This window comes from Brassica napus, chromosome C2 (assembly GCF_020379485.1).
Source record: "Brassica napus cultivar Da-Ae chromosome C2, Da-Ae, whole genome shotgun sequence".
NCBI lineage: Eukaryota > Viridiplantae > Streptophyta > Magnoliopsida > Brassicales > Brassicaceae > Brassica > Brassica napus.
Window position 1 is genome coordinate 45,120,512 of NC_063445.1, and position 17,078 is coordinate 45,137,589.

General features: G+C 28.7%; 2 protein-coding genes across 2 annotated transcripts; both read right to left on the minus strand.

Annotated features, from left to right (window-relative positions):
• Positions 1-318: 318 nt before the first annotated feature.
• Positions 319-4,109, minus strand: LOC106407770 (uncharacterized protein At3g43530-like). Its single transcript, XM_048747900.1, has 7 exons — positions 3,374-4,109; positions 3,219-3,299; positions 1,991-2,764; positions 1,737-1,898; positions 1,180-1,645; positions 925-1,065; positions 319-820 (listed from the first exon to the last, which is right to left on the minus strand). The coding sequence occupies exons 3-7, from the start codon at positions 2,747-2,749 to the stop codon at positions 471-473; spliced, it is 1,878 nt and encodes a 625-aa protein (XP_048603857.1). The 5' UTR covers positions 2,750-2,764; positions 3,219-3,299; positions 3,374-4,109; the 3' UTR covers positions 319-470.
• Positions 4,110-10,470: 6,361 nt separating this feature from the next.
• On the minus strand, positions 10,471-12,258 carry LOC106436402. Its single transcript, XM_013877369.3, has 2 exons — positions 11,739-12,258; positions 10,471-10,927 (listed from the first exon to the last, which is right to left on the minus strand). Exons 1-2 carry the CDS (start codon positions 12,003-12,005, stop codon positions 10,754-10,756), a joined length of 441 nt encoding a protein of 146 aa, XP_013732823.2. The 5' UTR covers positions 12,006-12,258; the 3' UTR covers positions 10,471-10,753.
• Between the last annotated feature and the right edge of the window lie 4,820 nt (positions 12,259-17,078).

Below are 17,078 nucleotides of genomic sequence, written 5' to 3' on the forward strand. Positions count from 1 at the left end.
TATTTTTTATATGGTACAACTAATATTTTTTGATTTCACTGCCAAAGTATAACTATGTACAAACTGGTACAACTAATAAACTAGTACAACTATGTGAAACTACAACATTTTAAATGTGTATCACGTTTTAAATGTTCAACACATTTTAAATTTGCAACACGTTATTTTGAACTATGTAAAACTAATGTTATTACGTAGTTGTACTAGTTGTACCATTCTTAAATGTTATTGGATTGTCATACTTGTATTAGTGATTCCATAATACCTGTTTTAGCATAATACAACGGTCCTAATACAACAGAAACAGGAACAGAAACATATATCATAAGTTTTAACACAACATCCACATAAGTCATAAGTTTTAACACAAAAGAAACATAAGTCATAAGTTTTAGCATCAAAAGAAACATAAGTCATAAGTTTTAGTTGGAACATAAGTTTTAGTTCTTAAAAGCTATTCCAAAAAGCTATTAGTTTTTCTGATACGGAGACCTGAGCGGACGAGAAGGTTTATGGGTCCTCTTTGGCCTGGTCTCCTCCTCATCACCAACTTTTTCCTTATCACTAGCTGCCTTTTCAGCAGCAGCTAACTCATCACCAGCCTTCTCTGCAGCAGCCTTATCATCAACCTCTTTCTCGAGTTTCTCCGCAGCTTCTGCCATCACTTGAAGAGTAGATGGCGAGTCCTCCACATCTGTCTTGCCTTCCTCAGTTTCACCCTCCTTCTCAGCCTCTGTCTCGCCCTCCTTCTGACCTACTTCATCCTCATTGCCAGCGACCTCATAAGCCTCTTTCGCAGCCTCTTCCTCACCCTCAGCATCTACAACAAAACAAATTACAACAAAACCACCACACAGCAAAATTTATATCACTGAACCAAATCTAAACCGATAGCACATGAAAAAAAAAGCCAACAACAAATACCTTCAGGTGTTGTCCCAGCCTCTTTCGCGCCATCCTTCTCAGCCTCTTTCGCGCCATCCTTCTCAGCCTCTTCTTCGACCTGTTTCTCACCGTCCTTCTCAGCCACTGCCTCACCATCCTCATTGCCATTGCCCATATTATCTACAACATAATAAAAATGAATACCCCATCAAAACAATTCCAATGCAAATTTGACATCAAAACAAAACTAATTTTAAAATCAATTATCTCTTCCTTTGCCTCCTGAAGCCTCACATGTTTCATATTCACCAAATTGGAATGACCAATTTTCTCTTTGAATCCTGTCTTGTTCCAACTCCTTTACTCGTGCTGCCAAGAGACGAATTGTTTCGTCCCTCAATGCAAATCCGTCATCCATTCTCTTGTTCAATCTCAATTCCAACTCTTTTACACTCTCACGGCCTGCCTCGCCCCCTGCCTCGGGTTCCTCACATACCCTTTCTTCCTCCTGTCCTTCGAATATACCATGAGGCTCAGATTGTTGCTGTGTGGTAGGCCGGGTTCTCACATCCATCTCGAATAGATCCTCCCAAAATATTTTTCCTTCCGGTTCTATAAGGATCCGGTTCCAACCGTCAACGGCTATGTCTGCCTTATCTGAATCATCTTGCAGCTCCACGTCTTCCACACTCCCTTCATCCATGATTTCATACAAGAGGTCTAGTTCATCTCCCTGTGGTTTCAGCGTACTTGAAATCACCTGAAATATGACCAACAACATATCACACTTAAAATTAACTATGAATTTGAAGATAAAGATAGAACAATACTTAAAAATTAAAATCTTTTACCTTTGTGTTTCCAAGCGCCTTATAAATCTCTTCTAATACAAATCCTGTTGTCCCAGTCCTCTTGTACTTCCATTTGCACATTCTTGGGCAATCTGGGAGACAGTTTGGATCAGGATCTCTGAAACTTTCCCTAAGGACAGGAATACATTCAAAAGCCAATATCTGCACATCATTTCACACAATCATATTAGTTATATAATAATTAATTAGTTATATAATAACTAATATGCTTATGGAAAACATAATTCATATACCTCCAAAGGGATGACAAACCCAGGAAATGTCCACTGCATATTATTCTCTGGGAGCCCTTTAGCGAAATGATCCCTCAAGTGGAAAATCTCCTTCATGCAATCATCAAATGTGTAACGGCCCCATGGAAACTTGTTGCAAAAATCCAGATCATCTACTGCCTGGAGAATGAAAGGCTCAATGAAGTATGCATTTCTTGTCCTTCCTCTTATTACTCTGGTCAAAAAATAAAGAACCGCCATCTTCAGACGCTCATCACTACCATCATCAGCTTCCATCTTCTCAAGCTTCTCTAAGACATCCGCTTCTGTCACTCTCAGACCCTGTTTCTTCCTATTCTTCTCCTTAGTCTTCTTCTGCAAGTGCTTAAAATGCTTTGTTGCAAACTTCATCTTCCCTTTTCTCGGATAGTTTTCAGGGTATGATCCGCAGTATAAACCAGAGAGGAGGGCATGTTCCCTGATAGAGTATCTAATTGGAACACCGTTTACCCCAAACCAAGCTTGCCGCTCCTTTCCTGTATGCATACAACGAAGTAGCAACATCCACAATCCCTGAACCTTTCTTTTCTCGCAACAATCCATGTGGAATAAATGCTTGAACTGAGGGTGATTCTCAAACCAACTCTTCTCTGACTCCTTAAAGTCTTTAATCGTCTCCAGAAAATCGTGTTGGTGGCACCTTGAGGAGAGCTTGCAAGCCGTCCAATAATCACTCGGCTTGAAGAAAAAACCAACAGGTCTCATTGGTTCTACGGCCATATTCTCCTCCCCAGCCTGAAGACACAAATAAGAACACTAAATACACTGAATAAATATCCGAGTTACACAACACAAAATCACTTAGTTGTACCAGTTAAATTAGTTGTACTAAAAATAATATTACTAGTTGTACTAGTAAACCTAGTTATACGACATTTGTTAAACCAGTTATACATCAATAAAACCATATACTTAAACAATACTCAGTTTAATTAGTTAACCTAGTTATATTGTTAATAGTTGTATCACTTACCAGTTCCTCATTTTTCACTCTTTTAGTTATACTAATTATACGATACTCAGTTGTATAAGTTAAACTAGTTATACTTTTCATAGTTATACCAGTTATAAATTCCAGTGAATATGTTTTACAACATATTATTACCAGTTGAACTAGTTTCATTCTTTTATTTGTTAGTTCAACTCTATGATAAATATTTCTAAAATCATTTCAAGTTGACTTGTTTACCGTTCTTGGCGCGTCATTGTCAATGGTAGCAGATCCAATGGCGGCCTCAGGTGGGTTTGAATCACTGTTGTTAGATCCAATCTGCTCACGGTTCCTATGTGTTAGTTCAATATTATCATAAAAATTCCAAAACTATTTTAAATTGATTTGTTTACCGTTCTTTGCGCTTCATTGTTAATGGCAGCCTCTGGTGAGTGTGACTCTCTGTTGGGATCCTCTCTGTTGTTAGAAGTTATTGGAGCTTGCAGTGGATTCTCCGCCTCACTGGGTGTTTGAGTAGGTGCTTTTTGTGGCTCAATCGGAAATGATGGGCTTGGCGTACCCTCTCTATCATTCTGAGAAAGCAATTCCGCTGATGGTGCCGGGGAATGATCGGGATCGGAATGTTGTTCTGGTGAAGATGCGGTCCGACGCCGCTTGGTTGGATTGGATGAAGACTCCAACGAAGACGAGTCTTGCTTCCTCTTCTTTTCTGCGGTTTCAGTCTTCTTCTTTGCTGCATCTCTTTTTTTTTCACGGCTTCTCTCCTCCTCTTCACCGCCGCAGCTTTCTTCTTCTCCGCCGCAGACCTGTTCTTCTTCTTCTTCTCCGGCGCACCTTCCTTGTTTGTTTTTCCGGCGAAGCGAGTCTTAGGAGCCATAGTTTTTCAATGAGTGACACGAAACAGAGAAATAGATGAGATTCAAGGGACCAACTTCAAGATGATTGTTACAGAGTTTGATTAGTGAGGGGAGATTGAGGGAGATAGTGATTTGAGATTGTCGATTGTGTTTGGATTTGTGTTTCTTGGTTACGTCGAAGAAAAAAAAATTAGGGATTTAGGGGAAAACAGATGGGTCGGGTCAGGTTATTAGTAATTGGGTGGGTAGAGTGATTGGGTTTGTAAATATGTTGAAATTTTAGGTTTTTTGGTATTTTCAGCTGAATTTCTATTTATTATTAATTCATTAAAGAATTAGAAATAGAAGTGTCCTATTCCAGATTTTTGTGTGTCCATTTGGTCCATCTCAGCATTTGATTCAATCATCTGAGTATTCTGCTATTCTATTGTTATTGGTGAAGTTCATAATAGTTGAAGCGAAGTTTCATTAAAATAATAAATTAGGGGTGTATTTAGTTTATAATGTGAATGAATTTTATTTTTAATAAGTTGTTAGATGCTTTTAGATAAAATGAGAATTTATTATGATTTTTGTGAAACCTTTTTAAAATCTACGTAAAATTATGAGATTTGGATTTTTTTTTTTTTGTATCTAAAAACTCTTACTTAAACATTCTAAAAATGACTACTAGTTCATCAAACTACAAATTCAATGACACATGATTTTAAGAGATTTTTTTTAATTCATATTTGACTAACAGTAAATTTATCACTTTAATACATATAATCTCAACTGTTGATAATACACCCTTACAAGATTTACCTTTAAAGTATAAAATACTTGTAAATCTTGTAACTATATCACAGAACCAGTTGTCCACTATAAGTAAATTTTGAAACAATCTAGTGTTGGAATCATTGATTCACTTAACAAAAGGGGGACCATGTAACATGCTATATAATTTGTCGTTCCAAAATGAAATTATGTAAGATGGGCAAATGTGAAGCAGCAACTTGCTACAAATATCTAAGAAACCACCAAAAGGTCACATCTTTTTCATTAGTTGGATCAAAAGCTTATAGATTTCTGATATTTTATTCTCGCTACAATGCTGCGTTATTATATACGTGAATTCTTTTAATATGAAGTATTTATAAGCGTTGAGGAAATACCTTAAATTGGCACACAAAGCATTTGAGTGGACCAAAAGATGTCTAGTTGAGTAAGCCCTTTCTCAAAAAAAAAAATGTCTAGTTGTTTAAGTTTTGCAAATTCTGATAGTTTTAATTCTAATTTTACCAAAAATATTACTTTCAATTTATTTTTAATGGATGATGATTTTCATAAATTCTTTAAATTTGTGATGAAAAAACTAAACTAGCTCTCTGAAATCATTTATAAATGTTTAATCATTAATAAAGTTTATAAACTCAATCACACCCCGTAAAACTAAACTTTTAACAATAATCACTAAATCATAAATCTAAAGGTTAAAATATTTTTGAAAAATGGTTGTCAACTTATGGTATTTAAAGCAATTTGTTTTAACACTAACAAAGTCCAATAGCCATGACTTACCAAAAACAGGAATTTCACAAGGCAAAAAAAACTGCAAAAAGTTTTTATTATTTTCGCTTCCTGTTACAATTCCGAAAATAATCAACTAATCAAATTACATTCGCGACTGGTTCGATCTTGATGAATTTCTTCTTAATTAAAAAATAAGACAAATACAATATAATTTTTTGTCATCAACATAAACAAACTCAATATAAACATACAAATACAATAAATAAAAGAGAGAAAAATGTGAAAAATTAGAAAGAGATAATTTTTTTTGTGAGAAAACCTCAAAATAGAAATGTGAAGTTGCTTTGGCATATTCATTTGAGTTATTCTTAATGTTAAAATTTAGTTACAACATAAATTCATATTACTTTTATATACATGAGAGACTGTGATAGTGTATTTATGGATGATGATGGTCTCCACCTAAATAGTACACTCCTAAAATGAAAAGAGTCTTTAAGATAATCAGTTCGAAGTTGAGGTGGACACATATTAGATATTAAAAATTCTTAATGCATTGGTGATTCGATTTGTTTTGTCTCGATCAATAATTTTAAATTTTGATTTTCCATTATTAATATATTTATTATTGTATTAAGAAACTAGTCTTGCAAATATATATAAAAAATTAAAATGACATTTTTAATAATTTATTTTTATTTAAGCTTTAAAAGTCAAGTAGAATCTCTGACTTGTCTAGACAATCTAAGCACAAATCTTTCTTAATTTCATTTTATATAGAAAGAAAAGTAAGAAATCCAATTAATTTTTGTAAGAGAACAATAGTAAAACAGAAATATTTCTTTCAATTGAAAGGTTACGGGACTAGAATCCATAGGCATCGGATTGAGATATGAAATGAAGGATGAGTCTCAGCCTTTAGAAGAATTCTAAACACGCTACTTGCCCTAAATAAGAACCTTCACATTCTAATCAAACGTAAGATGCTAATTATACCAATAACTTCCAAAAAAGAAGGGTTTTTATTTAGGGTTTGATGGTAGAAATTGTGGCTTTTTTTTAAGAATATGTGCAGTAAATTTTTCTACTATAGCTGTAGATTTTTATTACTGTAGATATATATTAATAACTTTCAAAACACTAAATATATTATTTTCATCTTGTAGTGGTTCTGCGGGTGTTATTGGTTAATGATGTAGATGCCGCACCCACATCATTCTTGTACCTACTAGGTGTTTCGCCCGCCCGCATATGCGGGCATATTTTTATTATTTATTAGTTTATATTTTATTAGTTTAAAACCAACATTATAAATTATTATTAAAAACATTCACATATCAAAAAATATTTTGGAACATATCTTTATACAAATGTTTTTGCTTGATTATTTTTTTAATTATAAAATATTTTATATCTCAATTTTTAAAACTTAAATTACATATAATTATTTTCAGATAATAACACAGTATATCTAAAAATTATCTTACTTTCAAAATATATTTTTGATAATTTTTATATTAAATTATAATTAATTATCTAATATATCAGTAAGTTTAATATTATTAATATAAAATTCGTTTTTAATTATATAATAAACTATATACAAATTTATTAAGGATAATATCGATATTAGCCAGTTTAACTTTTAAAGTGAAAGCTCTGTTGCGAAAAATTACTTCGCAAATAATAGTATAGATAACACTAATTTGACATGAATAATTTGTAAACAATAAAAATCTAGTTCTAAATATGTATATATATGCTACTGTGGTAAAAAATGAGAGGTAAAGAAAACTAAACCTAACTCTAATTTTTTTATCAACGTTTACAACTTGCTTCCTGAGTATTTATATCAAATATTACAATTTCTCTATATACTAATAAATTATAAATTATAATAATAAAGTTTATTTTTTTATTTATTAATACGTTTTTAATATATGTATATAATATAATCTACATCTAATATAAACCAATCATGCCTTCAAAAAAAAAAAGCTTTTACAGCCAAAATTCTACAACACTTAGATATATAAATACATCAAAAAATTTAAATCAATAATCTTACCGCAAAAATATAAGCTACAACATTTACCAATCACATATTTTTAATATATTATCATTGTTTTATGTTATATATGACATATTTTATAAAAAAAAATCGCCATAACACGACCAAAAATCTAATATAAACACATGGCAAGTATGTGTGAACTAGAAGAAGTTTTAAAACTTGATTTTATAGTATGTAATGCAATAAATGCTCGATATAAGGTTTTGATTGGTTGATCATTAACATTAGCATTATGCTACGCATTATCCAATCAACAATTATTATAAAAGCATTTATTAAATGCTAATGATCTACAATTGCTCTTTAACCAAGGCTCTCATATTAAGCTTTTAGAAGAGCATTTTCATTTATAATTTATAAAATTAAGAAAAATATATAATTAATTCGTTTATTTTATTTAATAATATCATAAAATTATTTTTATATCTAAAAAATAAAATTTTAATTTCTAAAATTAATTTACAATAAAATTGTTTTTTTAAAGAAATAGTATTTCACATTTAAAATATAATTTAATTTATATAATTTAATTCATTTTAAATGTGAAATATTATTTTTTAAAATAGATATTTTAATTATAAATTTATTTTAATTATAAATTTATTTTAAAATAATATTTTTGATATAAACATAATTTTTAAATTATTAAATAAAAGAAATTAATTATATATCTTTTTTATTTTATATGTTAATATATTTAATATATATATCTGTATATATTAGAAATATATTCATTAAAAATAAATATATTATATATTATATACTAATTTTTATAATAATTTTAAATAGCATACTCATACTGTTATATCAATCCTCATATTAAACGGTTTAGCAAAAACATACAGCTTCTGCAACATACTACTTCTGCAACATACTACTTCTATAGTATATTGATACTGCTTTATCATCTACTATGCCATTCAAGGCCTAAGAACTATAGAATGTTTTATTTCGTTTAGAAGCCTTATGTAGTATGTACTGCACTTGTTGGATACAATTATTGATGACCAATTCCGATCAACTAATCAGAAGTTCAATTCACTATATAATAATTGAGAAACATTACAACTTTTTTTTGTAGCCATGTGTCATCACTAGGATGATTTTCAGAATCATTAGAGAAATAGTTTGGTTAATCTAATTATATAATAAACTTTTTATTAAATTAACTATAAATTCATTATAAATGTTATTTATTATTTCTTTAAATAAAAAGTATGAAATTACCTAATGTGGTAAAAATATATATGGCAATTAATGATTTTGAATAATAAAAATTTGATCAAAATTAATATATCTTCTATCATATTTGTTTAATTTTAAACTATTAAAATAAATTTAAAAACCGCAATAACCTATAATAAAATTTTAGATTTTTCTGTATATATTATATTTTGAATTTTTTAAAACAACTATAAATTACTAAACTGTTAAAAGTCTCACATTCAAATTTTGTGATCTATGGTTTAAAATTTTTATTATGACAAAATACAAATGATTACAAAATCATATAAGGAAAAAGTATAATTAATTAATTATTAAGATTAATATACATATATATCGTTTAAATTAACCTATAAACCATATAAAATACATAAATATATAACTTATTTTTTTTTTAATTATAAATTACTAAAACTATTAATCCCACAATGAATATCAGTAATTTAATTTTTTTTCTATAAAAGATACAATTGATCAAAAAAACATATGAGTAGAAAGTTTTATTTAATATACATTAATATTAAAAATATACTATCATCTAAATTTAATTACATATCCTATCAAATAAAAAAAAATTATTGTTTGGATTAATAAAAGGGAAAATTTGGATAAATGCACTTCAATAAGAATATAATATGAAAAATACACCCTTGTTTAAGATTTTTGAAAAATACACTTATTTATATATAAATTTACCAAATTGCTCAATCTTAATAGTTATCAATTCCAATTAAACAATTTTAAAAAAAATTATTTTTTAAAAAAATCGTTAGAGATAGGCAATTAATTGTGAATCCACTGTTCAGAATTTCTTCCAACTCTTTCATATACACATGAAAGTAATCTTTCGATAACACTTCAATACCAGCAACACCATATGTTTTCTGTGACTTTAAACTGTTGGTATGTGTTTGTTCTTCCTCTGCCTTTCTTTTTCCATTACTTCCTTTTTGAATCTTGTACTCCATCTCTATATAAACAACATAAATTAAAAAATTTGTAAGATACACGAATCAAATCATTGGCTCAAACAGATTTATTGGATTTTCATGACACGTGAAAAAAGAAGAACAAACCGATGAATAATAATCAGTGCAATTCTTTTTCATATTCAAAATATAAAAAAAAAACATATCCGAATACATCATATTAGCTAGAACTTACTTGGCTTCAGTAGAGAAGATGAAAATTTTGTAGAGACAAACGTGACTTGCTTTTCTTTTTTAACAACATGACTTGTTTATGTAAGTTGAAGAAAATAAAATAAAGGGAAATTTGTATAAACATCATGATAAAGTCAAAACAAGTCATAATTCACATGTTTATCTTTGTTATTGTAAAATTTAAATGGTAAAATAACATATTTATCTCATCACACATATTTATCTAATTTTAATAATATTATTTTATTAATTTCTATTTATATATTAATTTCGAATTATATCTTGGGTAAAAAGGTCAATTCATAATTGAGGAAATGTATTTTTCAAAAGTTAAAATAGAAAATGCAATTATCAAATTTCAAATCCTAAATAGGGTATTTTGCAAATTATCCCTTAATAAAATTAATTTATATATTTGCACCAATTTAATTATATATGTAATAGTTACTTAGTTTTAGTTATTCAATATATATTTATTATTTCATAATATGTAAAAACATATAATACATAAAATAATTTATATATATAATATTTATTTCGTGCGGATCTTAACCTAGTTATATTTGTTTCTCAACTAGTTATATTTGTTTCTCAAACTTCTTATCAACTCCTCTAACATAACCATCATTCCCGAGTATATAACTCACAAAATGAGAATATAAACAACTAAGAACATAATCTTTTAGCTAAATAAGAGGTCCTGTATACAACTTGTCGTGCTACACACCTCCAACAATTGCTCACACGTTTTCACACAATTCACTTGTCTATTTTCAAAAACAAAATTCACAGTTACAAAACATTTCAAGTTCTCAAGTATCAACAACCAGAATCTAATCGATTTTATATCGAGATTGAATTGCTAAATGAAAACCAGATTCTAACCTTTCTTTGATTCAATCACACACTAATCAGTAAATATTTATCCTTGGTGTTCACTGTTCAATGCATTAATGGCTGAAGTTTCCCATCAGAAGATATCACTAAACCTCTCACTTTTGCAGCTTTTGTTTTGCATTTTCTGGGCAAAGTCTTACAGTTATCATCTTCCAAGAACTCATCTGCAACATCTCCATCTTCATCAATCCTTAGCCGCATTGAGTACCATCGTAGTCCCTAATGGTAAAACTAAGTCGAGTCAATAACTATGCTGGGATGTTAGCTTATTGCCATCAACAAAAACTTGATTAAAAAAAAAACATATCAACGCGTTTGGACAATTGAATAGTCTTGGGGATGAATCAACCCCACTAGCTTCTTAAAGACTGGAATATAGTATTTCCCCAACAACAGAACCAATTAAGATTCCTAAACTCTATAGTAGCCTCATGACTCATGATAAATACCAAACCATAAAGACATGAGATCCATCATCATTTCTAAATTACTGGTTTTGTAGCAGAGTGAAACAAAAACTTCTTGCTTTAACCGCAACTAATCAAGCTAAAACATATGTCGTGTCCTGTCATAAACTTTCACTGCCACTCTTTAATTTGATATATAAAGATGAATAAACAGAGAATTTAAGATAGCAGTGAACTAAATATAATGAAGAAGACACCAAACTCAATAAAATCTTTTTAAGCGGAAACCGTGCAGAATGTAAAGCCGATCACAAGAAGAATATAAACTACTGTTTGTGAAACAAGAATCTACCACAGCCAAATCTGAGCCATACTACTAAAGAAAAACAAAGCAAGGACTGCGTAGAACAAAGATCCTATAATGTTAGGCTTAGAACAAAGATTCTATGGTCAACTGTTCATCAATGCTAAACTAACATAGCATGATCGGAACCAAACAAAAGGATTAACGATCCTGCAACAAGACAAGCACAAAACTGTAGTATCAAAAAACCAGCAAACCTCAAATTCTCATTAATTTCTTCAGTCCCTAGACTTCTACACAGTTAAAATCATAGACAAACCTGAACTCCACCGTCAGAAGCAGCACAAGGCTGAAGAATAGGAGCAGCATTAGACCGTTCAACGGCGACTTGAACCGGTACTCCAAAACCTCTCCTTGGAAGTCCGGTATCGCGGAACCTCGGCTGATTACCCTCCCGGCGTTTATCTCCGTCCTCAGAGACTGATCCAGTGTTATCCCCTCCACCATCTTCATCTCTCGCAGCTCCGTGCCCACCATCGTTGTGCCCGAACCCGAAAATCCCCGTTAACTTCTTTAAGAAACCCATCAGGTCGAAACCCAGAAGAGAAAAAATCAAACTTTGATTTCAAACTCTCACTGAATCAGAAAAAAGTTGGGGATACGATCGAAATTAGGGTTTCGAATATCCCTTCCCTTCCCTTCCCTTCTTCCACGATTGATTCTACTTTCTCTGCGATCGTGTCTTAATCAAATCAAACCCTAGAAATCACTGGTTTTAATATCCTGCAACAAATATAATTAAAAGAAATGAAAACTTTGGGATCAAAGAGGATCGAGTAAGATCGCTTTAAAATATAATATTGTTTTCCCTTATTTTAATACAATTTTTATATTTATTAGATATTGTATAACTAATTATACTTTACAGTTATATGATTAACTAAATTAAATTTATTTTATATATATCTAATAGTACTAATTTTAATATTTATTTTTATACCTTAAATAATTTATATTGTGAAAAAGACAAATCTCATAAATACTATTTTTAGTTTTTATCATAAAATAGTTTATAAAATCTCTAAAATACTATCTATTGACCAATAAAAAATTAAATTATCCTACATCCTCAATCCTAACTCTAATCTCATCCACTAAGTTCTAAACTCTAAATTTTTTTATCATTAACCCCAAATTTAAATTAAAAAAATATTTTAAATTTTATTTTTGCTGATCCCTTTTTATATGCCATTTTAATTAAAAAATATTTAGTGCTATTTAAGATTATTTTTATAAAAAAATATATTACTTAATTTAACTTCAATATATATAATAAATAATATCAGCAATATTTTGTCCTTTCTTCAAATGTAAAAAAAAAAACTATACACTTTCGATCATTACTTATCAGTCTTGAGAGCATTTGGATTTGGACAAAGTTTCAAGTTCTTTTTGCAAAATAAAAGTTCCAACAAATATTTTCATCCGAAATTTCCTAAATTATTTTTTTAAATAAAATTTATTTTAATATAATATTTAAATTAGTTAACTACTTTTTAACAAACGAAACTTACAATAGTATGTAATAATATTTTTAGGTCATTTATATAAAAATATAATAAGAATTAAAATTTGAAAAACGTTTTTAATAAGTTAATTATATGAAAAACGTTTTATAAATTTACAGAAAAAACCTTAAATATTTAAAGAGTTGAAAACATTTTAAAAAATTGAAAAATAATTTTTTACAATTTTTTAAAAAAACATTTCAAATTTGTATCCTAAATCGTTTAACATTCCTCTAGAATTTTCAGTATTTTGTCGACTATTTCAAATGAAAAATTGTCCGTCGAAAATTTCTTTAATATTTTTGATGAAATATTGATGAATAGCAAATATTATATTTCTCAGAATTTATTAGAAATCAACTAATATTTTTCCGTTGAAAATTCGGTATATGAATCTGTCAAGCTGGACGTGAGTGAGGAATATAGTGGTATCAGTTTTCATAAATTGGACTGGACAAGACTAATATTTGAGCCTCAGAAAATGGAACGAAAAATGCTTTTTAAACACTTCTCATTAGGTTTCCTAGAGGCTTTCCTTCTCAGTTGTTAAATATTTAGTATCTTTTCGAACTCAATCTTTCTATTTTCACAGATCACTTGTGTCATGTTTGGCTTCTAACTGGAACTTCTCGGCATTATATGTTCATTCTTCCTCTGTATACCTCTGTTCCAGCGAGCAACCTTGACAAGTTCATGACTTATTCAGAGATCTTAGGTTACTATATCCTTTGTTCAATAATATAACAACAATAGCTCTAAAACATCCGATACACTTTCCAAGCAGCTGCTCATGCGATTTGGTGGGAAAGAAATAGACGCAAACATGGTGAAAAGGAGCTTCCGTATACACTCTTGCTCAAAACCATTGACAAAAATGTCAAGAACAGACTTTCTACTTCTAGGAGACAAGGAGATCGTAAGATGGATGCAGGGCTTGGTGTATGGTTTGGCTCAAGAGGATGACTTTTAAGATAAAAGCATAGTCAAATTCTTTACATTTCAATCAAAACGTTACATTTTATGTACTACAGTTTTGGATAAATAAAATTTAACATTTATTCAAAAAAAAAAAATCATCAATGCATAGCATATATGCAACTATATGAATACGCATGATGATGTGATCATCACCATTTTTCTGATGTTCCACTCTCTTGGCATATTAAAACGTTTATGATTCTACTTTTTGTATGTATCTTGCTTTATGGGATCAATCGCACAAGATAAGCTGTGTTGTTGCACATCCGAACTTCTCTGTGTCCTGCTTTCACTTTAGTTCAAATGATAGTATTTGTCCCTGGCTTCTTTGCCAACATATCTTAATCCAGTATTCATCAGTGAAAACTGAGAGGCTATAATAAATTTGTGCCACATGCTCTCCTTGTCTACTGTAGTGATACCATCTTTCCATAACATGTTGAATCTATAGTGTCTGTATTTTTATTTTTCTTTTAATAATTAAATAATTATTTTTTAAAATGCACAACGTCATTGTTTTTACTAGTAGTACTGATCATTTTTTTACGTGATGAATAAATAATGAGATTGAAGGTTTTTTCGTGATACAAATGTTACTTAAATTATTTAGTAAATACACATTCTTTGATTCAAGATTTTTGCATGTTGACCTGTATATGAAAAATTGATGAGAAAATCAATATTAAAAGGTCTATTTTTTTTGTTTTTCTAAATAATTGTAGAAGAGATCTCATTTTTGATATTTTATGTATGATATAGAAAGCTAATAGTTGACTAAATCTGACGTGTATATATAAAAAGCTACTGTTGCCCAAGTTCAGATAAATTGACAATTTGAGTGATAATCCTTAAAAGTGAATATATTATGATTTTTAAAAAAAGTAAATCGAGCTTTTAATATGGAATATAATCTTTTTATTAAAACGGAAATATTTTTTTTTATCATAAGTTCATAACACACAAGAAAACAGGAAACAATGACATATAAGAAAAGATAATATATACCCCTTACGTCAGATATATATATATATATATCTCTACATCTATCTTATTAAAACTCAAGTACAAAATTGGAGTGTTTGGAGACTTGAATAGGACTATTAAAAAAATTTGGAGTGTTTGGAAACATGAATTGTAGTCTTTTAAAAAAATAATTTTGTTTGGAAACAAGGATAGTAGTATTAAGAAAAAAAATAATGAGCTTATGTTATTAAGAAAAAATAAAAGTCCATCATATTATAAGAAACTATCTATCTGGCCCAGATTTAAAATATACGAAAATAGGTCAATCTAATTGCCTAAAACTTTTTCTTTTCTAAACTAACCATAAAACAAAATTTAAAATTTATACATATATTTCAAATCAAAATAATAATTTAAATTTGATTTATATCAAAAATTGATTAAAAAATAATACATATATTCAAAAATTGATTTTTACTAAACTATTTTTCAATAACCATTATAAAAAAATGTTGTCAATATATATAATAAAAATACAATACAAAGCCCAATTTGAAATACCAACTCAAATTATGGTTTTTATATTTCATATTAAGTTTTAATAAGATAGATATATGTAATTATTTATATGATGGTACGTATAAAATACTATTAATTATATGATTACTTATATGATGGTACGTATAAAATACGATTAATTATATGATGACAGTATACGATATATAATAATAAATAGGGATGGGATTTCGGGCACCATTACGGGTTTGGTTCTAATCGGTTTGTGTTTAGGGTTTTCAGGGTCAAAGATTTAAGCCCTATTAGGATGTTTCTAAATTTTGGTTTGAGTTTGATACGGATCTTTGCGGGTTTGATTCGCGTTTGGATAACCCATTTAAATTATTTTTAAAGATTTAAATCATTATCTATTTTAAATTTCTCAAAATCTATAAATAAAAAAATATATTACCTATAAATTTGAATAACATATGTCAGAATACCTAAGCTTAACATATCAATTGGCTTGATTTAAAATTTTGGATACGAAATCAATAATTATTTTAAGTATTTTTGGTGATTTGAGTATACTTTAACTATTGCAGATATTTACTTTTGACTATATATATATATATTCAAGTATTTAAACCAATTTAAAAGTATCATTCTTAATGTTTTATATACGTTAAATCTAAAAATAATTAATATATATATAAGTATATAAATCTATTTTTAGATAAATTCGGGTACCCGAATACTTCGGTTCGGATCAGATTTGGTTTTCTAAATAAAAAAATTTCGAATAATTTAAATATTTAATCAATTTATGTTCGGGTTTGGTACTATATTTTCAGATCGGTATCGATTTTGTTCCTTGGATTCATTTTGTAAAACCCTAATAATTACATGAAAAACAAATATCAACATATTTTTCAAAATATACACCCGCGCGCCTGCTAACATTAAAGTTGAAGTTGAAGTACACATTGGGATTGTTTGGCAATATGAATATTAGCTAAAAAAATAGTACTATTTAGAAACATGGATAGCACTAAGTTAGAAAAAAAAATGGGCTTATACTACTAAAAAAATTGGAAGTCCATTATATTAAAAAGTAATGGGTCTATGTTACTTGATATATATATTTAAATCAAAATAATAATTTAAAATTAATTTATATAAAAAATTCATTCAAAAAAAAAAATATATATATATATATATTCAAAATTTGATTTTTACTAACATATTTTCCAATAACTATTATAAAAATGTTTTCAATATATATAATAAAAATACAATACAAAGTTCAACTTCAAACACAACCTTAAATTATGGTTTTTATATTTCACATTAAATTTTAAAATATAATATATGTGATTATTTATATGATTGTACGTATAAAATATTATTAATTATAAGAAAACTTATTTGATGGTACGTATAAAATACAATTAATTATATGATAACACATATTTTATAACCTATGATGACACATATAGGATATATAATAGTGATTAGGGGTGGGCGTTCGGGTTCGTTCTCGGGTATTTTTGGGATTTCGTATTCAGTTCAGATCTTTGAGGATTTGGTTCGGATTTGGATAACCAATTTAAATAAGTTTGGTTTAAATATTTGGATAGATAATTAATAATTAT

Coding starts and splice junctions, on each gene's coding strand:
- LOC106407770 (XM_048747900.1), bottom strand. CDS start 2,749: ATGGCCGTAGAACCAATGAGACCTGTTGGTTTTTTCTTCAAGCCGAGT. Junction 1,899..1,990: donor GGTTTGTCATCCCTTTGGAG/GTATATGAATTA, acceptor AATGATGTGCAG/ATATTGGCTTTTGAATGTAT. Junction 1,066..1,179: donor ATTTGGTGAATATGAAACAT/GTGAGGCTTCAG, acceptor ATTATGTTGTAG/ATAATATGGGCAATGGCAAT.
- LOC106436402 (XM_013877369.3), bottom strand. CDS start 12,005: ATGGGTTTCTTAAAGAAGTTAACGGGGATTTTCGGGTTCGGGCACAAC. Junction 10,928..11,738: donor CTTCTGACGGTGGAGTTCAG/GTTTGTCTATGA, acceptor TTTTACCATTAG/GGACTACGATGGTACTCAAT.